Source organism: Channa argus, chromosome 18 (genome assembly GCF_033026475.1).
Source record: "Channa argus isolate prfri chromosome 18, Channa argus male v1.0, whole genome shotgun sequence".
In the NCBI taxonomy this organism is placed as follows: Eukaryota; Metazoa; Chordata; class Actinopteri; order Anabantiformes; family Channidae; genus Channa; species Channa argus.
Window position 1 is genome coordinate 12,101,815 of NC_090214.1, and position 25,686 is coordinate 12,127,500.

The 25,686-nt window shown below is 38.0% G+C and overlaps 2 protein-coding genes across 7 annotated transcripts in view; one reads left to right on the forward strand and one right to left on the reverse strand.

Moving 5' to 3' along the window:
* Positions 1–552: 552 nt before the first annotated feature.
* Positions 553–13,502, reverse strand: rbm18 (RNA binding motif protein 18). 3 transcript variants are annotated; one of them, XM_067483284.1, is made up of 7 exons: positions 13,309–13,502; positions 12,863–12,920; positions 12,182–12,295; positions 7,617–7,743; positions 6,649–6,735; positions 2,848–2,945; positions 553–1,879 (listed from the first exon to the last, which is right to left on the reverse strand). In XM_067483284.1, exons 3-7 carry the CDS (start codon positions 12,286–12,288, stop codon positions 1,696–1,698), a joined length of 603 nt encoding a protein of 200 aa, XP_067339385.1. In that variant the 5' UTR covers positions 12,289–12,295; positions 12,863–12,920; positions 13,309–13,502; the 3' UTR covers positions 553–1,695. The 3 variants fall into 3 exon arrangements, with proteins under 3 accessions (XP_067339385.1, XP_067339386.1, XP_067339384.1); XM_067483285.1 differs by lacking the exon at positions 12,863–12,920 and having other exon boundaries at positions 6,655–6,735; positions 13,309–13,500; XM_067483283.1 differs by lacking the exon at positions 12,863–12,920 and having other exon boundaries at positions 13,309–13,500.
* A 124-nt stretch (positions 13,503–13,626) lies between these two features.
* The window catches only part of mrrf (mitochondrial ribosome recycling factor), a 17,426-nt gene continuing 5,366 nt past the window's right edge, over positions 13,627–25,686 (forward strand). The window contains exons 1-5 of one of the 4 annotated variants that reach the window (XM_067483280.1): positions 13,627–13,777; positions 15,744–15,817; positions 16,811–17,017; positions 17,170–17,322; positions 21,774–21,892. In XM_067483280.1, coding sequence (XP_067339381.1) covers positions 13,719–13,777; positions 15,744–15,817; positions 16,811–17,017; positions 17,170–17,322; positions 21,774–21,892 — 612 coding nt within the window. In that variant the 5' untranslated portion in view covers positions 13,627–13,718. Of the gene's footprint in view, positions 13,778–15,743; positions 15,822–16,810; positions 17,018–17,169; positions 17,323–21,773; positions 21,893–25,686 lie in introns of all 4 variants that reach the window. The other 3 variants (XM_067483279.1, XM_067483281.1, XM_067483282.1) reach the window with 3 other exon arrangements.

The following is a 25,686-nucleotide window of genomic DNA, read 5'->3' on the forward strand; positions in this document are numbered from 1 at the left end:
GGTCATATAAATATATTTAACAATCTGTAAATGTTCCCAGCAGCTTGATCTTTTTAGTTTGTGTCCCTACGTCTGTCCACCTTAACAGCAGGTGGGATTGCGCCAGAGGTTCGACAAACACACATTTAACAGCAGCATATTTACAATTAGCAGCACCAAAAAAAAAAAATAAAAAAAAATAATAATAATCAAAAAGTATGATGAAAGCAAAGATTGAGAGATTTCAAAACGTTAGTGATAAAGGTTTTTTTAAATCTACAGAGGACAGTATATTATTTTGACAGGATGGCTTAGAAAGCCTATTAAACAAACGAAAAACAATTGTGACGAAAAAAAATTCTTTAAATTCATAAAAAGAGTATAGATGAAGAACATGAAACAAAACCCTAACAAAACCTCGCGGAATCATTTCTGGAGGGCGAAGCCTGATAATTACAGGACATGAAGGACTGGCCATGATCAGGAATTACCGTATATAAACAATCCAGACCTAAAGCAAGAAGTCTTACTGCACTGCAGGATAAAGTGAAGGAAATATCTAATCAATTAAAATAAGAATGAACAAATATCCATTTTATTGAAAACAGATAAATACACACACATCATTCAGGTGATTGGGTGAGGGATAATGCAACAAATGCATTTTACAAAGGCTGAGTGATGCCGAGAGGTAGGATTTATTTGTTTGGCTCGAATGAAATTAGGCTCTTTCGTTTCATCTTATAGCCACTTATTAGACAACTGGTCTCTTAATGTTCCTCCCTGCTGCAAAGTTATCTAGGTCAATGTACGACTTAAATATTCTTGGGCAATGCACAAAGGAAAACAAAACACTTCATATCTAACAAGTCTGATAAAGGAAGAAAACTGGGCCTCAAAACCTTATGGAAGGTTATATAACTAAAATGACCAGGTTTGACATATAAGGTAATGTGGTCTTCGAAAACAGCATATTTCAGAAATTCTATATTTTACTTTTCTGGAGGACTTTGATCTGCTTAAACTTTAATTTGTTCTGTTAGTTAGTTGACAAAAGTCCTACTAACCAGTGTTAGTATATGACCAAGTGATTGAACTGAAAGTATGTAAATGTTATCAACACTGAACAGCATGGTGTATTTTAAGAACAATCTAGAAAATGTCATAAATTAACAGAACATGTGTGTAATATATTATTTTAATACAAAGTAAAGAAAAAAAGACTTGCAAGGGAAATACCAAGAATCTACATACCACAAAAGTTGACTGTATTAATTAAAAAAAATGGATCCAATGAGAAAAAAGCAAACTATTTGAAGGTGACAAAGAAACTTTATGAACGAATATTAAAGTGAGGGCCTTAAAAAAATAATTTAAATAACGTGATGTGGAAGTAAAAACATTAAAAATAATATGAGCATCAGCATTTAGACTCCATAGGGACTTTTTTTTTTAATTGTGCATCAAGTGACTTTCAGCTGCACAATTAACCCCAAATAACTAGAAACACTTTAAGTACATGATGATGATTGCTGTAATTACTACAAAAAAGTCCAGGTTCTAAAAGCATTTTGAACAACTTCAACAATCTTTTATTCCCAGATAGGATGTGTACAGTCTGTATTGTATCTAGTGTAAAGTCTGTTTGTGTTGGTGTACAGTGGGGGCTGAGGTGTGGTGGTGGTGGGGATCTCCAGAATGAACAGAAGGATGGGGTCATCTCCTAAACTTGCGGAAGGGCCTGCTCTGGTTATTGTGGTGTGATTTAGAGTAGGGCTCCCAGCGTTTCCTCTCTGGCGGTTTGTTGTAAACATAGGCCGATGGGCCCGAGTACTCATCATCTGGATTCTCCTCCATCATCTGGAGCTTGGCCTCAATGGCACGGATCTTAGCACTCGTACTACAAGAAGGAAAAAAGGAGAGAGAGAGGAGATGTGAGGGGGAAATATCAGATATTGAAAGTGACTAACAGAGTGATGGTTGTGGCTGAAGGGGACAATAAAAGGAGGTTTTAGCAGCTTTACGCTTTAGGAAAGAGGAATGCAGAGAAGAAAGTGCACAAGCAAGAGATTACCAGTTGTTTCGCATGAAAAACAGAAGAAACCTGTATTTAAACAGTAGAAGAGAAGTTGAAGGAGCAAACGAGAGAAGAAAAATGACGGTGCAAATGAGAGAGTGTCTGTGAGAGGTTCAAGAGAGAACATCTAGTGTGGGCATCAGGGAAAAACGGGGAGAAAACAGTGGTTACATTTCCTCTCTTGTGCTGTGTGCAGATAGTGGTTTTAAAGTTTACACTAGAATCAAAGTGTGCAGCCTTTCCAGAGGAAAACCCAGAGAACTTGTTACACACTGGATTCTTACGGTAAGAGTTGACACTGTGACCACAAGAGGCCTGCTCCTAACTTTACAGTGCTCCGTCCACAGTGCTGACTGGTGTCCCCATGCAAATGCAGGGTTGCATTTATGGCCACTTTCATTAAAATTTGCCTTGACAGAACGTCAACACTCTTACCCAGATGTTTTTTTGTTTTTTAAACCAATGCTTTAGTACAATTGCACTTAGGTGAACTCAACTTGAATTATGGTATTCTGGTTAGAGAGTTAAATCATTACTTTTTACGACATGTCTTCTGACCACATGGGGACAGACATTAATTATTCAAATGGCGACAATCTTTCCTCAAAGTAGCGAGAGGTGCAAGCAATACACATTAAAAGTGCCAATACTGTGTGAAAATATCAAACATAGGTTATTCTATTACATCTATACACCTTGCAAATCACTGCATGATGTGTGTGTGAATATCGAATTAAACATTTAGGCTTGCATAAAAAAGGACCATGAATCTGTGTGCGTTCAGTACCAACCTGAGGTGGTTCGTTGCTACTGGCCCTTCTCCTGCTGCACTGCATGATGGTTCCAGACTTGGAGGCATAGTCTTGTCATTACGGAAACCTTCAAACCTCTGCAGGCAATAAAAGTGGCAAAACAAAAGACCCAGAGAGAGATGGATGGACAGACAGAAGACAGGTGGAGAGAGACAACAAGGGTAAAATAACAGGTAGAGCAAGAAAGGACCCTCAAGTATGTGGATATTCACACAATGTACAAGGTAAATGGAAGAAGCCAGTCAGTGGGAAACACTACAGATAACAGGCTGTCCTGTTTAAATTTAGTACCTTGCATGTAACGTTATTGTAGAGTGTGTCTATATGGCAAATATGCAGAGAACAGCTCACACAAGTTGCATCTAAAATGTTCTAAAAGCTTAGGAATTTCCATTCCTGCAAGAAAATGCGACACAAATTGTTTATCACTTGCTTCTCTGTACCAAAGCTTGTGAAAAAACATCATGTAGTATAGTGTCACATGGGTTTTTGAGTGTGATGACACCTGTATTTTAGTATGTCTTAATAAGAGCAGTAGAGAAAGAGAAGCCAACAGAGAATAAAAACAAATAATGTCAACCAGACATGCAGACACAATCAGACCTCAAAATAAATACTGACAGCAGTCCTCCAGAGAGCCAACTCCAGCTTACTCCCACAAATATGAAAATTATTAAACTGCAGCATTGACTTTTTTATGGTCTGGTCACACAGACTGTAACCAAGTGGGGAATTGTGTCCAGCTCACAGCCACACTCTAAAGGATGGGGGAGGATAAAATGAGAGCAGCTGACGGGCAACAACCAACATCTGTACTCATTCCTTTCAAAACCACCTTCCAAACATCTCCACCAGCCAAAACAGAATTCTTCAAACCTGTGGAGAAAAAAAAAAGAAGGAGACAAAATCGAGACAATGGTCACATGACGAGTATGAGAAACTCCAGTGCATGGTGCAGCAGCAGCTATTTGCAGCAATGTTGCAGATGGTGGAATTGGCACTAAATCAAGTTAAATGAAGTTACATACATACACAAGCATATTTGGTACACAATGACCCATATTGTTTCAAGAAATAACCATATATCCAAGAATAGGCCTAAAACAATGACTACTTCACCAGACTGGACCCTTCCCTTCCACCTATTCCTAAAGGCATGTATTTGGAATGCATATAGACGTCTCACAGTCAAGGGTCAAAATAGGTGTTTAAAATATTATTTCTCAGAATTTAATCTATCCAATAATCAGTTTGTTGACCATCATTTAATCAGTCTAAGCCCTGAACATACATAGAAAACGAAGTGGATAAATTGTACACTGATAAGTATAAAACAATATAGTAATATAATAAGACGCAATTGTTAAACTGTTGAAATGAAAGATTTGGAAAGAATGGCTGTTTGTAAAGAGTTGGGCTGAACAGAGTATTTTAACGTTCATCAACGTGACTCCCTCTCTTTCATAGCATTGTAATAAAGTCAAGATGTCAGCCTGGAAATTTGACAATGACTATATTATCAACTGTCTCTGACTCACACATCCTGGCATGTCATTTCTGGCTTGGAATTAGTGAAAGTAGATGTCAAAAAAAATAAAATAAATCATATTCATGTGGGCCTGATTTGGCTCAGACGGTGGAAAATTATTCCAATTGTACTGGTCCAGTAAAGATTAGATTACACTGTGAAAACTTGTGAAAGTAGCAGGATTACAGGCCACATCATTCAACATTCAAGGACGCAGCTCTTACGCAGATCTGTCACTGACCAAAACACTGGAACACAAAACTAGTTTCAGTGGGTTGTGAAAGTCGGTATGGATCAAACAATTGTTCAGGAAATGCCCAGACATTGCAACCACGTGCACCAGGTATGCGACAGAAAGGATCTGAAATGCTCTGCTTATACTGTGCCTTTATCTAAAGCACTTTATAAAGAATTGCAACTGTTAATTTTGTGCTGGAAACGATTTGTATATTTGTTCCTTTTTATTTGAACATCTTTGGTTGGAGCAGCAGTGGTTCAGAAAGCACATCAGTCATCTGGTAATTTCAGGATTCAAGATCAATGGGAAGTTTTATTCCAGCTTTTGTACATATTTATTCATAGATATAATGTTAGAAGAACTTAAAGTTGTGGTAAACATGTTTGTTTTATGTTGTTAACTATTTAGATTGTGCAATATTAGAAGTGCAAAAAAATGCTGTAAAACAAACAAATTTGATCTGCAGCATCATGTGCAGAGTAATTGCTTTTTATTAAAAGCAATTTTATAAAATTGGAATCCATAAATCATCGTACAGAAACCGATATTGGAATGAAGGTGTTGGTATTGATTCCTGTATCAAAGGTTTTTGAACAATTTTTGGTCCTAACAGGAAGAGATTCTGAATTTATGACCACCTTTGGTACAATTATTTGTATACCTCTAAGGGTCTATTCCTCGCAATGCAGAACAGGCACAGCATATGTGAGAGTAATTCTGATTGATACATTAGTCTCTAGTTTGGTAAAGCAGGTTATGAACTTCTGCATCTTGATACTCATCTTTATCAGCTGGGACAGTGACAAGAAAGGCTACTCCACAGTGGGCAGTTTGACAGCTGGCTGGGTGGAGCTACTGGGGATGATGGAGAAGAAACAAATTCCTGTGGTGGAGCGTTGCTCATACCTGCCTCATGTGGTAGCAATATCATACTTAACCATGCCCCCTATCTGTCATGGATCCTTTAGTTCACCAAAAGATTGAAGCTGAAACTGTCTGGTATGTAACTCTTTCAGGTTAGCTGAAAATTCAAAGCAAATTTAACAGAGAAGATGAAAGCACAGAAACCAGGAGGGATTTTCCAAGGTAACATGCTTGTACACCCAGACAGCATTGCTGTCTACTGACCAACTGGAAGTTGGTCAACAGTGATATACATGTAGAATAGTTTCCACTGCAGTAGTCTGTGCAGGTCTTACTGCAACAGTGGCTTTTTTCTAATCAAAGTCCTGTCACTCACAGGCAGCTAACCAAAGAACTAAGAGAGCACAAAGAATCATTTTCTCCCAGGGTGAATTGGTGTCTGGTATGTACCTGTTTATAATAATGTGGCCACTGAGTGACCACACTATTCAAATTTTTTTGCATTGAGCCCCAAAACTACTTTCAGTATGCTTCACTTGCAAAGACTAAAGCACAGATAGAGAAGCCAATAACTTCCAATAAAAACTGGTTGAATGTTAAATAATTTGTATATTAACATTCAAGGTAAACTCACTATACTCTTAAAATAAATGAACTAAGGTAAAGTTTGAGAGCGTACACTGACAATTGGACATAATATGAGAATAATTAATACTTATGAAATATTTTGGACACAGCTAAAGTTGTATACCAGCATTAATAACCACAGATACAATTTTTACTTGATCTCACTGTGAGCACATTTATCCAACATGTTGTCTTAGAGGCAGCAGAGTTGACCTTGACCTTCCTCTACTATGTGTTTGTGTGTGTGTGTAGGGTGTGATTCGTCTCTATACAGGATATCCCTTTACCCATTGCCAGTAAGTTGTCTATTGTTAAGAGGCAGGCATAGGTTGTACATAGATCTCACTGCTCTCTCTACACTGACTACTGCAGTAGTAATGTGAAAATGTAAAAAACAACAGCATCGTATAACAGTTTGCCAGTGCTAAAGTTAAAATGTCCTTCATTTTAAAAATATTTTGGAAGGGAAATAACTGCTACAGCCACAAGCACAGTGTCATAAATGTCATAAATTGATACTTACCCTTACCTGTGCATGCGCCCAGCGCACAACCAACTTCTTCGACAAAGCTAACTTCCCATTTAAACACTGGATTGCTCTTTCTGCCTCCTGCAGACATTTTAAAATAGAGGAACAGAAAACACAGAGAGAAAAAAGAACAGCTTTTTTTAGGCAATTGTCATTCAAAATGATTGCATTTGGGTGATTAAATCATTAGATCTAACAATAGAGAGATGACAGAAACAATAATAGATAATGATGTGCCACAACTTATGTGTGTTCGAGTGTGATGTGTGTTTGAGAGACAGTGTGAGAAAATGTACTTTTGTTTAATCAAATGCTTAAGTGGTTTTGATGCTAAATTATATTTAATGAAGTACTTTATCCATGTGTGTGAGTGCCTAAGTGTGTGTGAACGTGTAATATAAACATACACTTCCTCCAAATAATCCATTTGGGAGGGCTTCATATCCCACTGATAGAGACTAGCTGTGAAACGAGATGCTTATCTTGATCCCCTGACTCAATCCAAAACAAATACAGCCTACTGAAGCTGAGCGGACTCCCTTTACATCGTTTTTTTTTTTTTTTTAATATCTTCCACTTCAGTCCAATCAGGTCCTGATTGCTTGAAGACAACTCAAAGTTTGATTTGCCATTTGAGTACAGGAGGCATCACTGCCCTCCTTCTTTGATTAAACTAAATTCGGCTATAAAGGTGGATGTTAAGTAGATTTTTAAGTTTAAGTTTAAGTTGGAGATAAACCTGTTATTTGACACACCAATGTAAAAATACTGTCATCGATCAATGGAATATTGTTTTACATAATTAGTTTACAAGTACAAGGTATAATAAACACGTAATAAAAGTATAACCAGAAAGCTTAGCAGGTTATGCATCAAAGTTTACAAAAATTACATACTGTAGCACAAATGAAATAGTATAATTCAAAATCCCAAATGAATAATAAACTTAATCTTGCATGTACCTCTCTGGTGCTGAAGTTGACAAAGCAGTAGCCCCGTGGCTGTCCCTCTAAAGGCCCAGACTTATGAAACAGGAAGTCAAATTGTTTCACTTTGCCAAACTTTTCTAATAACTTTACCAGGTGGTACCTGCCAACACAGAAATAACATGAAAGACTAGAAACATTGTAAGAAAACAAGAAAACACAAGACAGGACAAAGTCAAATGATGTAAAATGTATAGATAATATTTTTTTAAATTTTAATATATATTTTGCAAAACTGATCTATTATCACCAACATGCACAATATACAGAAAGCCTACTCTGTTAAATAGCCATATGGATCTGTTCCACGCTGTATTTGCCACCTTAATATCTGTGAATCTGTTAAGTAGGATAATGAGATTGACAGGTTTCTCTTCCTAACACCTTTTTAGCAGCAGGCCAGCTAGTGTGGCAGGCCAGTGACAGTAAATCTTTTATTGAGACAATGCTGAGGATACAGTAGCAGGACAATAAGGGAATAAAACAGAGGAAGCCTCAAATCCCCGCTGAGCACAAACTCTGTACAAACAACATCCACTGACTTTGTGGATGCACATAGATGTGTGGCCATTGAAGAGATATGCAGTGTTTTCTAGGTGTGTGTGTGTATAGCTGACAACTATGCTGCCATGGGAAAAAATAAATACAATAACTAAATACAATAACTAACACTGTATTACTGTAAAAAAATAAAACGGTGCTAAATAAATGTTTCCAAATCATGCTGAGCAGCAGGTGAATTACATTGTTTATGAGCAGTATTTTTAGGCCTTAGCATCTTTTTGATAGATTGAAAACACCATTGAGGTATCTCATTATGTTCTTGAATGAAAAATTGAAAGACTAAGCCTTGCTGTTCCACGCGGTAAAACAACAAAATGGATATACGCTATTTGATGTTGGTATTTAATGTTTTCAATGCATCTAGTAATAGGCCTTTTTCACTGGAGACATGCATATTACTAATAAAATTAACATGACTCTGCCCATAGTCAGATCTTGAGAAAATTGGCCCCTGGTCACAAACAAGTAAAGGCTCCCAATCCAAGGCTCCAAGATTGAAAGAAGCACAAACTAACTACAAACATTATATAACTTTAACTTGAAATGTGATTATGTTTTCAGTTTGTGTTCGTTTTTCTATTGTCTGTGCTGATTGTATCCCTTTTTCATTTACTGGTCACTTTGCATCATTTTACTGAACCCTATGACTTATACCCTTGAAATATCAACAACTCACCTAACACATACATGCAAAGCCTCTGGCCTAGGAGCCCCCTGACTTCTCAGGTCTACCAGCATGTGTTCTGTAGGGCTATTCACTGCTCCATCTATCACTTTGTTTTATTGAAGCGATACATTAGGTCATGATATGCCCTTTGTGAAAGAGAGATAAATTAGCCTAAACAAAGACTCAAAGCACTAACAATAAGACAAAATCTAAATTGCAGAGTTAATATATAGGAATTTTAATTAAAATAAATCAACAAGACTAGTCTGTATTTTTATTGTAGTGCCATTACTTTGTGTTACTATCCGGACCCCAGAATGAACTCAGATGTTCTGTATAACTGACCTAATGCATCAGCCTTTTTTTGTTTACTTGCCTGCTATTTTTAATCCTGCAGCAGTTTGTGTATTTGTTAACACAAGCATGGATGTATAATGTTATTGTGAATGCGTGTGTTTATGTAAATGGGGCTCATGTGGGACAGAGAGGGTGTAATGTCTTCCACCCCTCTACGACTCCCTGGAGGGGTCTAGGCCAAACAGAATTTCTGCTTTTCCCAGACAACACCCTGCAAGGTTTCCATGTGAAGGTAGGTCTTCCCCATTAGGCTAATTTACACAGGAAAACCTCTATTCAAATTAAGATAATAATATTTCTTGTAAGACATTTCTTTACTCTTAAACAATGTGTACTGCAAACCCATGTGTACTGCAAACCCATGCAAATCCAAAACACTTTAACCATTACATATTATCTTCTAATAATGCTATATATTAAGAAACATATATGGCATGTTTGTGCGTGTATATAAATGTGAAAGAGGTTACATGGCAGACACTAAGAACGTTTTTGGATGCTGCTGAGGTGAACCACAATGGACTGCTCCTCCTGGGGGCTGTAAAAACCACCGGAGGAAGAGGAGGAGTGGGGGGTTGAGGAAAGAGTAAAGTTCAGAGAGTGGATGTTGATGCCAAGGTGAAAGGTGGAGGAAGAGGAGGAAAAGCCAAAAGAAGAGAGGAGGTGAGAAGCCAGGTAGGAGAGATACAAGAGCTTGGAAGCAAAGAGGAAGGAAGGAAGGGGGGGTCAAGTCCAAAAAGACAGGACAAAAGATATGTTTCAGAAAAAAGCAGGTCAGAAAAGAGAAAAGTTACAGGGGTAGAGCACTAAGGAAGGGGGTGATTTTCTGACTTTTCTGACCTAACTTGCAGATACACTATATTGCCAAAAGTATTCGCTCACCCATCCAAATAAATGAATTCAGGTGCACAAAGCAAGGTCCATAAAGACATGGATGAGTTAGTTTGGTGTGGAAGAACTTGACTGGCCTGGACAGAGTTCTGACCTCAACCCGATAGAATGCATTTGGGATGAATTAGAGCGAAGACTGCGAGTACTGTCTATTATGTATTTCATAAACACACTCCTAAACCTAGTGGAAAGGCTTCCCAGCAGAGTTGAAGCTGTTATACCTGCAAAGGGTGGGCCGACGTCATATTAAACCCTATGGATTAAGAATCGGATGTCACTAAAGTTCATATGGGTCTAAAGGCAGGTGAGCAAATACTTTTGGCAATATAGTGTAGTTAGTCCTTGCCATTTGAGTAGGATGATGGCTGTTTGCTTAAATATCATGACAATTTCCAGATACACAACTTAAAATGACACAGGAAAACCAGTGAGAAAACAAGAAAAGAAGTTGATGGATTACTAACTATTGAGAAATTCCTTTTTTGTGTAGCAAAAAAAAAACAGAAGCATGAATATGTGATGAAAGTTGCAGTTACACCTGCTGTGACTTTGCTCTGTGACACAGACAGAAGGAAAGATGAAAGATCTGACTGGATATTATAAGTATATTTAGTGAGATTCCCTGACAGATTTACATCAATCAACCCTGAATTTAAAGACATCAAAGCTTCTAGAGAACCCGAATCTATCAGAAACTGTTGTGTTCTTTTGAAATCATAATTATTTTACAGTATAATAATGGGTTATGATGAATACACTGATCAGCAAATGAGAATAAAGACAACATTAATTTACAACTTCGTATGTAAAACAACTACATTCAGTAAAGTTAAATAATAAAATTAATAAATGGTGCTTCCAAATGACTAAAAGTCTGAACCCATGCCTCTCAAAGAAATATAATATCACAATTAATTGCACCTAAAATTCAGGTCTACATCTGTCTTCATCTTGGCTTCCTGGGGCAAACAGAGAAGTACTGCATATACTATCCAGGACCTAATTAATCTTCCCAATCAGCAACAGGGGCCATGGGCATTTCTCTTGTTTTCCCTCTAAACTGTGAAGTAGTGGGCTATTTATGGAGAAGTAGAGCAGAGCAGGTCCAGGGGAAGGAAACGTCTGTCTAGACACCCCCCAGAGCTGTAGCCCATACAATCTCCAGCAGCCCCCAAAGGCACAGATATACACCCCTCACCCCCAAAAGCTACCCTTCACTCCATCACATTGTACATAAGGGTGCTTTACGTTCTTACATTTGGAGTTTTGCACATTCAGATGCTGCATACACTTTTTCACAGAAATGCAATAAAGATTTTTTGCATGTATATATGATGTGTAAAGCAAGACGCACTAATGAACGCAGACTCCCTAGTGTGTTGAAGCTTGCACCTCTACCATATGCCAGCTAAACTTCAACTGTGTACTTAAACACCATTCTATACACACATTACACACTTTCAGACACATGCATTCAGCTCTGGGTTGACACAGAGAGAACAAACAGGGCAGGTGAGTGAGGAATGATGGCTGCTCCTTAGTAGAGCAGGTCTCCACGCCTCGCTGCCTCTCTTTCACACATCCAGCCCTGTCTGCTTAATCTCAGCCAACAACACACACACACACACACACACACACACACACACACACACACACACACACACACACACACACACAGTCAATGATATATGCACACACAATGTATTGCCTCTCTATGAGGCAGAGCAAGTCAAGTTAGAAAGCACTGCTTCAGGTTCATAACAATGACAACCTTAAATAAAACGTTTGTGGCTGCTAAATTAAAACAGCAACATTTTTCTTCGTTCAGCTACCTGATTCATATGTTGGTGTGACGATTTGCACAATTTTGGTCATTATAGATTTGTTTTACATTTTAAATTAAGCATTTTGAATTACTTTGCAATCTCTTTGAACCAACAATTGTGTGATTGTTACGATGTTTACTTTTGTTAAATGATAGACCCAATCAAGAGCAGTCACACTGTAAAAGCTGGATAAATGAAGAGCAAAAGTACTCTTCAAAAGTACTAGATGTACTAACTCTGTGATTTTAGGATCGATGTTGCCTATCCACAAGCGGTTTCCATCATGGGCCACACTCTCTGAAATGATCGAGGCATTTTCCACCGTCTCTGCTGCCGACGACATGTGTACTCTGGGGATTGCCGAAACAGAAAAAACAAAATATATATATATATTTACAAAAAAGGGATAGAGATAAGGTAACATTTCAGTATGTGGAATTAAGAAATTCTCATGCTATTACACAATTCAAAAGAGTAAGTAGCTGGAAGTAGAAAGTACTGCTTTAGATGGTAACAAAAGATATTTATTATCTTTGTGACTTACATGACGGATCAGAAGTCTTTTGAAATGTAAGTGATTACAAAAGATCTAATACACTGTTGTTAAATCCCATAAAAACATTAAATTCTCCGGACTGTGCAGGGAATCTTACTAAGTTTTTTTAAAGGCAGGACCATACACAGGTCAAGCATTTAAGCCTAAATACAGTGTTAAGTGATTACACAGTGAAAAATGAAAAGCAATTCTTCATTTATTCTACGGCATCTCAATATATATAAGTTATAATCATTTCTCATTTCAAACAGACAGAGGTATTTGCTAGGAGAACATTGTGTGGGGTTTATCCAACATATTATGTCCTAGCAAAAACATTAAACAATGTGTTTATAAATGTAATTTTTGTTGTCCCACATACATAGTTACATAACAGTAGACGCGCGTTAAGCCTGGGGATAGGATGGGGAATCAAATGTCTGAGAAACAAGACACAAACGTCAATTTTATTTCATTTACAGTTAAAACAAGTAACTTTTCGACAGAATAAGAAAATCATATTGAATTAGTTATTTTAAGTCACAGCTTCAGACAAACACGTCAAAACCCTAAACTAAGTAATACGTAATGATGGCTTGCTACTAGCTAACGAGAGCCTTGCTAACATATCAGGCTGATCAACTGCCTTGGTAGCGTTAACTAGCTAGTTAGGATCGTTCCGCCCGTTTAAGGTCAGACTTATACTGGTAGCCCAGGTGGTTAGATGTTCAGTTACAATTAAATAAATCTATCCTCTAAATGGTTAACAGACCGTTTTACACGAGATTGCTAGCAGTTAGCAAGGTTAGCTTAAGAGTATCAACTTACCTCCTCGTACTGCCAAACTTCCTCTTTGATAGCGACTGACTTCTTCGACTTAACTTGCTACCAATCCCACTTTCGGGATAATTCGGTTACGTCAAAACGTAAGACTAATCATTTCAAACAATGTTTATTTTCTACCTCTGTAAATAACGACTAAGTTAGCTAGCTCGGATGAAAAACAGTTACCTGCTACTGTCTAACAACAAAGGCGCAGGTTGATGTTGTAAATTCTTGCCAAGTCTAGCGGAGGCGCTTGGTTTGAAACGGACATCACCCGCTATGACTGTGTGAGTAATTCTATAGTGTTTCTTCAGACAGCAACCCCGCTCGTTCGGCACGACCGACAAATAGAATTAAACGCACACCGGAGATCACCAAACATCGGCTCATGATGATGACGACAAAGATGTCAAATGTGTCTGTTCGCCAACATTTCTCCCTGTAGCAAACGTGTTCCTCTCAAGACTTTGAAGTAAGTATGTTTTTGCGATTATTTAAAATCTGAGGACGTCATAAGCTTACTTGTTGCTGAACCCAACAGTAGTACTATGTTTAGCAACCGTAGGTAGTAGTTATTGCCAATTGTATACGTAGGAGGAATAGAAATGTTGCATTACCGTCCCATTACACAGATTGACCTTCACCACGCTGGACTTATCATCTATATATTTTTTAAATCGCATATTTAATAGTCTATTCTGTATTTATTTTCATAACAACGATGTATCTGCCTCAACAGAAACCTTTTTTAACGTCGAATAGCTGAATAAACATTGTACCATTTGCCTTACTGAATTCATTTTTTAAACGTCCCATATATTAACTGAAATAATTATTGATATTTACAGTACAGTGTTTATGGTGCAAAGTACTCTTAAAACCTCTAACTGATATAGTTGCAGCCAGAGTTTTTGTTTTACCATGACAAATTGTGAGATATTCTACCGTCTTATTTTCTGCTCAAACTGAAAAGTATAGAAAGGAGAAATCATGCGGGCTCACCAGCTGGCTTCTGCCACTGGAAGAAGTAAGAGGCCTGTCTGCAGCTGCTGCTGTGTGTTAAATCTACAGGATATAAGACCACAGTATCCCACTAAACACCTGTGCTTCACTTTTTCTGCTTGACTTTCCCTCTAAAGAAATCTGTCACCGTCCCACATCTGTGCTTATCTCTTCTGTCATAGTGCACCATATCATATCATCAGGTCAGGAAATCTGCCGGCCACAGATGTCTGTCATGGCGTTGATTATTATTGTTATTGTTGGTGGTCCACAGTCTAGCCTAAATATTTCAATTGGAATAGGTTTGGATTTTGGTTTCTATCTGGAGTTAGTGTTGGACTAATGGCATTATGGTTGTAGCTACAACTGAGGACACCAAGATTAGGGCATCAAGGAAATGTACAGTTGTGTATTATAGATTATTTAACGATTATTCTGATATGCTTTGATTCCACATTCCAAATCTATTGATTTCTGGCAAAAAAGTAAATGCTTAAAAATGTATTATATTATAGTGACATTTTTTTCTCTCAATAGAAGAAGAAAGATTTTTAGCTTTTTGTTTTTATTCCATTTTGGTTGACATTTTGCCAAAAGCAATAACAACTGCTATTGCACAAATAAGTTTTTCAGAAATTGTATGGATGGATTGGATTTGGGAAACTACTCTTTTTGTGATCAGGCTTTTTTTATGCAGCCATAAAGTATTTTTTTTTCTTACAGCTACATGTTATAAATACATACACATCAAACAAAAGAAGATGTCATTCAGGCTGCAGTGAACTGTGAGGTGTTCACATCAACTGACTGTGAAAACCAGCCTTTACTGTGTGTTTGTGTTAGATACGGTATCTTAGAGTTTGTGTGTCTATGCTTGTGTGTGCATTAAAGTTCACAGAGTTAACAGTGAAAAGTCAGTTGTCATTGTGGGGGGTGGTTTGTCCATAGAGTAGATGTGGCTGGTCTCATATTGTTATGTTTTTAAAAGGGAGGTTTCCCTTCAGGAATGCCAGAAAACTGTGTGTGGGTTGAGTGGTGTGGCTGTGAGTGACTAACTAAGTGCATGTAATGTAGCAGGAAGTTCTACAACAGCAGTGATGTGAGATTGGATTTGTACTTTGTATTGTGAGAAAAATTCTGTTAGAGGTATAGTCTGTGATCCAAGCATTAAAGCCACAAAACCAATGATCAGTTGGTTGATCAATAGATACATCCTTTCTGTCTTTAAGAAAAGGTGGCAGGGACTAATCACCAATTCCTCACATATTATAAAAAATAGGAAATCGTTATCTCATGCAATGAGAAGAGCTGCGTTGTATTAGATTTCATTCATTTTCAACTCCTAGTATGTGAATTGCCTAGTTAGCAATAACCTATTTCTAATTTCTTATTCTGAATTAGCTAATAGCTAATTTCCAACTTTATTCTCTGGGCAGACACTATATAAAGAAGTGTGATAGTGACTTCATGCCATACAAGCTGTTAGAGGACTCAAGAACCATCCATTTCTGTTGGTGAGTTTAAGTCTGTGTTTTAATGTTCTCTGCCACCATGTTTGTAGAGAAGTGCTGCTTTACCTTTGCAAGTATGACTCAAATTGGCAGAGCTTGCACTGAGCTGCTGGACAAATGTTGATGTAGGCCTATTTATGATTATTAGTTTTTTCCAAATCCAGTTGCTTCTTATTGCAAGTTTCACCATTCGAACTCTCCTTCCTTCTTCTTCATCTCTTCCCATCTCCATCAAATTTGAATGATTTAATCAATGATTTAGTCAAACCGCATATATGCGGGTAACACATTCTGACCACTGTAGCAAGCTCAGGTAAACAGACCACATATAGATCACAAGATGGTGCCAGCATCCCCTATCATTTATCACAGTTTTATATATCTTCAAGTACAGAAGTGTAAATGTTAATTCAAATAGCATACAACTAAACACTAATTAGTGTCATACATTTTGTAGTAAAAAATTCATTAACTGATTGCGTGCAAACCCAATAATACATCCTTTCCTACTTCACCACATCCACATGCTCCCCTTCTCCCCTCCCAGGCCCGCTTTTTGCCCGGTGACTGCTGGGATTAGCTCTAGCACTTCTGCAATGCTTAACATGATAAGTGTTTTAGATGGATGGATGGATTAGCCCAGAAGACCTTTTATAGAAGATGTTATCTACCTATAGATTGCACAGAGATGCTGTTTCTCTGGCAGTACAATAAAATAAATATAGCATTTACCTTTAGCACTGTTGTTTGTTTTGATCATTTTTGTCACAAAATATCCCTACCGGTGTAGAGTTAAGAAAACACTTTGGTATTCTGATAGGTTATTAATAAAAGATGAAGGCCTACCTCCTACTGGTGGATAGGAGTTATTACTTCATTTTGTTAAATATTACAACTGGTTTTACTACTGATTTCAGCTTTGAATAACTGATGATTCTATGAAGTCTAATGTGATTGGGCTACTCCAAACTTTGTTTCTCTTTTTCCATTAGCTACATTTATACTGTACACAAACTCTCAATCAGTAATGGCTTTGAACCACCTGAGTCTGCTGCGACCTCTGCTGTGTCAGTCCCTGGTGCGACAGCTCAGGTCTCCACTTGTGGCCACTTCGAGGGTCAGTGCACCAATATTGTGCCCCAATACCACCTGCTACCCTTATGCAGGCACTAGGCTCTACGCCACCAAGAAAGCAAAAGGTCAGTGAGGAGATCAGAGCTTGGCGTTCACATGTGTACAACCTGCAGTTCTGTTGGCATAAATGTGTGTGATTTGATTAGATCCCATTTGTCTTACATATGAGTCTAGATTTTTCTCTCAGCCCTTTGGTTCTTTCCCTCCAATTTCCCAGCCAAGGCAAAGGGCCAGTCAGCTAAGGTGAATATTAATACGAGTCTGGTGGAAGACATCATCAGTCTGGATGAAGTGAAGGAGGACATGACCGCCGTATTTAATGCCCTCAAAGACGAGTTTACACGCAACCTCAGCATCCGAACTTCAGCAGGTATTCCGCTCATTTTGGGCTTTTAGTTTTTTTTCATGGACTCATCATGTTTCTTGTCCACTGATGTCGGCCCACATCAACATTTTTTATCTTTTCCTGGTGTTCAGTTACCTAGAAGACAAAACAAGCCAAGTCACTGTTTAGAAGACATAAATTACACAAAAACGTAACATACAGTTAAAAAATGTCCATAAGAGTTTGATAATCATTTCACTTAACACTGATTTGAAATAAATGGGAGTATAATAAAGACAGAGACTGTACAGTATACTCAAAAATGTTAGGGTTTTATTTAGTTGCTTGGATAAATATTTCCAAATTGTTGGTAGAAAAACATGCTAGACAAACAGAACAAATGAGTTAAGAGAATAATATACAACATATAGATACAACTTATTAATGTGACAGTGACAGTTTATTATGCAACTGGTTAAATTTAATTCACACTGTTTCTTATTCTGCGTTAACTCTTACAGTGACTATTATCTATTTACTATACATTTGCAAGTTTTGTTTTTGGAGGAATGTCAGTGGTCTCTTGCATGACTGCAGTCCAACCAGAATGATTAAATGTTTACTTTAGAGGTACACTAATGTCCTAATACAATTTTCCACAAATGTTTTATACTAATATCTTATCAAATGTGCTCCCTCACTTCTGTTCTTTACTTTACAAACTGTTTGTTCCACCGCCCTAACTTAATGTTTTCTTATTCTGGCCACACAGCAGTCATCACACATCTTAGAAACCCTGCATATTATTGAAGTATACTTTAAATTTGGAATTATAAAAACAAAAACCACATACATAATTTGTGCATTTGCTATTCACATGAGGCTTACTAATTTAACACCGTACTGCATACTTGTAGTTCACAAGTAATTTTGTCAGGCTGTGTGCAAACAGGCTTTTAAATATGCATGAAAAAAACACAGTACTTCACATTCAGTGAAATGGGGGAAGTGCACCTGGGACCAGCACCACAGCAAGCTCTGCCTCAACCATGCAGAGTCGTGCAGAAAAAAAATTTGGATCTGGTTCAATGTCTTCTACAGCGTGATGCACTGCATTTGTCAGTCGCCTATAAGCTTATAAGCAAGCCCTCGATGCTGGTGGATTATTTTGGAACGTGAGTCCACATTTCAGCTATTTACAACAAAAGATCAAACAGTTGTCTCTATGACAACTTTTCACTGTTGTAAAATCTTGTGTGTGACTATTAAAACCACTGTGTTGTCTCACTGACCAATGAAATAACACACCTCCACACACAGCTGTTGTTTTATCAAAAGGCAGATATCTAAATCTGGCCTAAATCTTCCTCTGTGTTTGCATCTTCCTGACAAAGCGCCCAAAGGATGACAGTGAAGAAAGCCTTACTGTGACCTTACCTTGACCCCAGTTTGACCTCTGTTTCCCCAACTACATCCAAGTCATGACCCCTAGCCTATGTGTTCTAACAAATGGGAGCTGAGCTCAGGGGAGTCAGAGGTGGGGTGTATAATGGAGGCTCCCAAGGGAGGAGGCTGCTGCTGGAATCAGGCTTCAAACTGAAAGTGTCTTGAGTTTCTCCTGTGTTTCCTCCTCAGATGAAATTTCACTTTCTGTGACATTTGATTTGCTTGCTGTGTAGTTTTTTCTCTTACTTTTCCATAGTATGCAGACAAGAGAGGGAGAGCCTTGGTTTTAGTGATTAACCCTTTAGTGTCTTCCTTCAGCAGTTTGACTGAGTTTCATCCATCTGTCAGTCTAATCTCTTACTTTCTTTTTCCATTCATGATTCAATAGTTTTTGTCTCCGTTCTCTATCCCTTTATTTACTGTTCTCTTTTATTTTTTATAACTATTCTAAGCTTCATATGCTCGCTCATGATTATTACAATCTCTGTTGCATACTTGTGAATTAAATTTAACTATTGGAAAACATTTTTTCAATCTAGGCAAGGATTTTGAGAGATGCCTACTTCACTACATTCATCTCTTCTGTTTTTTTTTTTTCTCTTTTGCTTACACCATTCTCCCCCCGATCTCTCCATTCTGTCATCCACCCTGCTTGGTCCCTCCATCTGTGTATCCCTGCTCTCTTCAGGTCCACCCCCCTCCTCCCTTCTGTCCAGCTGCACAGTAATCCAGGGAGGCAGCAGGACTTAGGGCTGACAGGAGAGATGAGATGGTGGAATGAAATGACGTCAGTTGTCCGAGTGTGTGTTTGTGTGTGTGGGTACGTGTTTGTTTCATGAACCTCATATGGCTCTCATTAAGCTTTTGAGAATGTATGTGTGTGTGGACTGTATGTACTATTGTGTGTTGTCATAAAAGCAGACTATATGTGTGTGTTTGTGTGTAGCAGATGTGGAGGAAAAAGTCATAAAGAGAAAGAATTAGTGATATGACCACCGTATTGTGGTTAATCACAAATGAGTAATGTGGCCCAAATGTCTGTTTCCATGGAAACTATTCGACTGAGTGAATTGAGGCTTTGGACAACAACAATAACAACAGCTGCAGTGCCTGAATAAGTTTTTTTGAACACCTTGCCTGGACCTAAAGATGTTCTAAGTTGACTAAGAGCTACTGGAGTTTTATCATTTTAAATCTTAGTCATAAAACAGTTTTTAAAAAGAGCTTGGGAAGAAACCCACAAGAACAACTGTGATCATGAGAAGATGTTGGTAGTAGCAAAAATCAAGTTTTTCACTACTTAAGCAGCTTTGAGCTAAACCATGCTCACACTGACACTGTTGACAAGTTGATGTTTAGCAGGAATCATTTGACAAAACTAATGGCATGCCCATCATCTTCAGCAGTACTTTTTTGTATAGTGCTAATTAGCAAATGTTGGCATTTTACACCCATAAAACATGTTAGCCTGTAGTGCAGCCTCACGAAGCAAACATCCGGCTTCACCTACTGAGCCACAGTGGCCCCAGTTTGGGAAGCTCACCAGAATCACATTTTTTTTTGATTGGGGACTTTTTAGAACAAGCCTTGCTCAAGCGAATATCTCTACAATTCTATAAGTCAATGAGGGTCACAAGAGGCTTTAAAGGGCATCTCTTCACATTAAGATACGTTATGGAGCTTATTTCTTGTTTCATGCTGTAGCTTTATTTTTAATTATTACATAATATTTTGATTTTAAAGTATTTTTTTGCATTTGCATTTGGCATTTGACAAATATATTGGCATCTGTCCTTTTTCGCCTGCTTTTCAACACTACGTACCCCCTTCCCACCTTGCATGTTTGTTTTTTTTAAGAAATAACTGTCTGCCCTCCTAAAGTACTAGCAGATGTGTAGGTGCTCACTGTCAAGTAACAAAAATGGACAGGCAGAAAGTCACAGATATGAACAGGACTTCTGTTCATACAAACAGAAACGCACTGTGAAAAGTACGACACAGGCAGTTTTAGAAGTCAAAAAAAGGAGACAGAATATGTCAGTGATTAAGCTAGTGTGCAGCCTTTAAATAATAGCATCTATTTCATCACATCAATTTCTTTTCCTGTCTCTAATCTCAGACTGATACATCTAGAGTGTTTTTTTTTCTGCCTTTGAAATCCTATGATAAATTGATCATATAGAGAAAATTACACCATTGGCTCACCTCCCCTTCACCCCCCACCCTCCTTGTCCACACACAAGTACACTCACCCCCACTAGCAGCACAGCCCCCACCGGGTAAGCAGGGAGCAAGTGATGTAAGGCAGAGGCGGAGAAGAAGGAAACAACTGCGTGTGAGGTTAGCCAGATGGAGGAGAGGGACGGGGGCAGAAGGGTGGATGGATGGATGGAGTGAGGGAGAAACAGGAGAGGTAAAGTGAGGGATCCAGAGAGAATCAGAAGTCAGCTCATGTTGGCAAAATTACCTTTACTGTACTTCGCTCAGTTTTGATAGATAGGGAAGACACTAAATCATGAAAACTCTTAACAGCCCGACAGTGGTCTTTATGTTTTTTCAGCTACTCGTACAAATTGTAACTTATGGTGCACATTCATCTGTTCTTCTGTCTGTTTGTTTTTCTGTCTGACGGAGTGATGGACTATATGTTTTCTTTTAGATTAAGCCCATATGGATGCATAAATATTCACCACAACCTGACAGATATGGGATTTTTGGAGCTGGTATCAACATGGATCCCTGAGAATAAAACAATAACTACATAAAGATAAACTTTATTATCAGAAACAACAATAAAAGTAAGATAACAGAACATTTGAAACAATAGACATCCCTGAAATTTTTATAATAACCCAAAATAAAACTGCCTCAATTGAGAAAAAGAAAGTTAAATACAAATACACATTTATTGCTACAGTTTACAAATGCTTGACATTGGCAGATATAACTAGGCTGCAGGTGTATAGATGCCCAAAGTGATGCGCCTGCATTGCATGTGGCAAGAATAAAATTAATAAAATAAAACTTTCTGTTTATCTGTATTTGTTCAGGAGCTCTTGATCACATTGTGGTGATGACCCAAGATGGAAAGTTTCCTCTCAACCAGCTGGGTCAGATCTCAATGAAATCACCTCAGCTTATTATGGTCAACATGAGCAGCTTCCCTGAGGTAAGACAATCACGGTACACACACGAGTGCCGTCTCTCCCTACTGGTGTTTGTTTGTCTCATACAGACAAGCACACAGTAACTAAAAGCTTTATAAAAATAATCCAGAGCACAGACAGATAGACAGACTGTGCTCGCACAAGAAAAAGTGAGCCAGGCCAGAAGTCCAAACCCACATCACTGTGTGTAAATGAAACCTTACCTGCCTCCCTCTCTCCAACTGTGTCATAGATGCTAATTGATTGATCACTCCGGGAACCCTTTGTTCTGGGTTGAAAGATAGCAACAAGAACCTAAACTTTGTGTCTGCATGCAGTGAGATATGGATGTGTGCATGTGAGTTGACACAGAATAGGAAATGACCTCATTTTACCCCCAGGTTAGGAAGGAATGGATTATTTTTTTCTTTTTTCACTCCTTTTTCTCTCCCTATTTTCCTTTGTATGGTGTTTTATCATCTACAATAAGAGCACCAGAAAGAGATTTTCATTTTAGACAGATATCTTAGTGGTCTGAAAAATACAATGTGCTTTTTATGCAACCTTGCCCTAAGACAGTTGTGTCTTTCTCTGCTGTCTGTTGAGTTCTGGTGCTTTGTTCATCTTTTTTTTGCTTATCTTTTCCTGTTATTATGAGATGAAAAATTTTAGCAACTTAGCTTTTAGCTTAACTTTTTGATGTGAACAATTATACATGCAGTTTGAATAATTTCCTGAGTTTCTCATCACAGTCATGACAAACACACATGCATAACTTAGTATAAAGTAGTATACAGTTTGTCCATCAGAGACAATCTAAAAAGATATGATTACAGTAATCTTTAAAAATCAACAAGGTAGAAGCAAACATTCGGGTACAATAGACTAAGCACGTGCATCTAAATAGCAGTATTGTGTACAGTGTGTACATAATGCCATTTGTTCTGCACGTATTTGCTCTTAAATCAAACCATCAGACAGATTCTTCAGAAAACACTGATCTAGTGGCCTGAATATTGGGAAATTTGCTGTGAATCCATCTAAAATATGTAGAGATACTAAAGTGCAGCAGCACATTAAGCCATGGGTGGAAGAGGTAAAAGCTTAACAACCGAAAGCAAAGCAAGAATTCAAAGGTAATAAAAGCTTTTGTACACATCAGTGGCATTCAGATAATGCCTTGCCGCTACAACAGTTTTTGCAAATATCTGCCTTCACCTTTTGTCACCGTTTGTGACACAGAAAACCATGGTTCATCTTGTTGTTCTCCTTTGTACCAGGGTCACAAAACATCATTTAAACCCAAAAATGTATCAGTATCACCCAAATTAAAAAATCCTCACTCACTCTGAGTTTATTTCCCAGGGGCTCTGTCTGCAGAACACACACACACACACACACACACACACACACACACACACACACACACACACACACACACACACACACACACACACACACACACTACCCTACCATGCCCGACTTTACCCATGTCCCACACAGAGGTGAGTCGTCAGTATCCAGAGGTAATTGGTCTTTAATGATGCCTATCCATTACCAGCTCTCTGGAGGCCTTTCCATTGTTTTCCATTCATTCATTAGGGGCAGCATGAGAAGGCACAGCGAACCTAACAACAACTACCAGCATATGCCAAAATGAGGAGGCAATTTGGTGTGGGTGTGTTTGTGTGTGGGTATATAATATTTCTCCATATTAGTCCACATTAGCATGCTGAAAGATAAAATTTACTGTAATGCTTGTTTTGCACCTTCATTTAAGATGTGGGATGACTGTGTACATGTGCGTGTTTAAGCACCCCACCACATTTTATAAAATGTTATTTCACAATTTGCCATTTTCAACACACGCACACACCTACACACACAAACCCTTCCACTCATCACTTTGCTTTGAACTGGGCCGTCCGCGCTTGATGTGAAACTTCAGTGTAATTTCTCTTCCTCTCCAACATATTAAACAGAACCTGCCCGGTCTTTCCAGAAAAAATTCCCGCTTGGTTTTCTATAACCACCGCAGTGGTCGTCTGAGAAGGGGAAATGGTGATGAATTTAATGCTGAGAACAATCAAACATAGGTATTTGTTGAATCTATCACCCCACACTCAAAGAGAGCAATGAGAGGCCTGTGCTCCGGATGATTTTTACAAAGGAGAAGAAACTTCATGAATTAATTTATTGCACACAAATAAATTCCTTTAATCTCACTGCCATTTTTTGTCCCTGTGGAAAAGGCCAGAAGGAATAAAGAGAAAGGGAATAAGGGTAGAAAGTGGAGGAAGAGGAAATGTCCTTTTTTTTGTTGTTTTGGCCATTTGCACACATTGTAAAGCGGTTACAGAATTGGTTTGAGGTGTGTGACTTTGTTTTCAGTAATTCAAAGGATTTGGCTTCTTCCCCTTTGTGTATTTGCAAATGTAGGATGTGCGCAACTGAGGGATTTTGTTGCATATGGGGGATAATGTCTTTATGTTTCACATATGTGAATGTTATTTTAATATTTACTATTGACTTACATGCAGGCTTTTTTCTGCAGGTCTGCTAACCTGACAGACAAATACATTTAACTTTAAGATTTGATTACAAAAATGTCTTTGAATAAATTATATCTTATATCATATAGCATTTGCAGCACAGCTGCTTGTCAAGCCAGTGTCCACTCGATAACTTGTTCCCTCACACAACATATAATAGTCTTCTTTTCCTGTCTCCCTGATTATCTCCACCCTTTAGAAAGATGACAGATGGTGTTTGTGAATTATTAGCTTCATTTCTGTAAAGTTGTTCAAGAAGATATTTTGGGCACCAAATGAGAAGTAGGAAATCTTCCACAGATTATTTTATTTCTGGTGATTTATTTCTTTTTTTTTTTACTTGCAGTTATTCGTCCCAAATCCATAACTGTTCTCAGTATTTGTTTATTTCTACTGATGCAGATGTGTTGTCCAGATTAAAATCACACACTTTTGCATTTTCTCTTAATAGGGACGAATCTGTGCCAATTTCTCAAGCAAAAAGATCAGATCACCTGTTTGTCTAATGTCAGTGATTTTCAGTAAACCTAATGTCCAGAGACAAGTTGTTAGTCTTAATAAATGAGAGACAATGCTGCATTTTCTGACAGTGACCTTTATCAGTAGTTTGAATCCATAGTTAAATTAGCATTGCTGAATATATATTTATTGTACAAAAAAAGTTTAGCAAATGGTTTATTACATAAAATGTTTTATTACATAAAATTAGCGTCATACAGAGGATGATGTGTGTATTTGTTGAGTTTGAAATCTATTGTACAGATTTCATTGCTTTTTTAGTCAATACAAATAAACAAAATCGACAGAAATAGTTTCAATATCTATGTTAGCACCGTGTCATGCACTCCAGTACAACTCCATTACCCAATTTGACCTCAATAATAAAACCTTGTAGAATTGTCACCTTTCTGACGGTTTCAACCTGAAAAATTAGAAATTATAACTTTTGTAAAAGTAGAATTCATGGCAGAGCTACTGTATTGGATTGCATTAAATATAACAGATGGTCATTATGTTATGCCTAACACACACGCACAAACATATATATTCGGAAATAAGTGTGTTAACATAAATTCAAAAACTGACACCAAAGCACATTTGTGCATGCATTTTTGTGAGCATGTGTGTGAGTTTATCCATGTATCATAGACGAGCACAAGCTGACTCTTTCGTGGGGTCGCCAGGGGTCAGCGCCCTGCCCTGCAACCTCTCAGTCCTGTCCCATAGGGCTGAGCGTTGACAGTGGCCCAAGGCACTTCCATACT

What these genes read in the sequence shown, in the direction of transcription:
- rbm18 (XM_067483284.1), bottom strand. Translation starts at nt 12,288, where the DNA reads ATGTCGTCGGCAGCAGAGACGGTGGAAAATGCCTCGATCATTTCAGAG. An exon ending in TCAACTTCAGCACCAGAGAG is followed by an intron (nt 6,736 to 7,616) that starts GTACATGCAAGA and finishes AAATGTCTGCAG; the next exon opens with GAGGCAGAAAGAGCAATCCA. An exon ending in GGGCGCATGCACAGGTAAGG is followed by an intron (nt 2,946 to 6,648) that starts GTAAGTATCAAT and finishes TATTGCCTGCAG; the next exon opens with AGGTTTGAAGGTTTCCGTAA.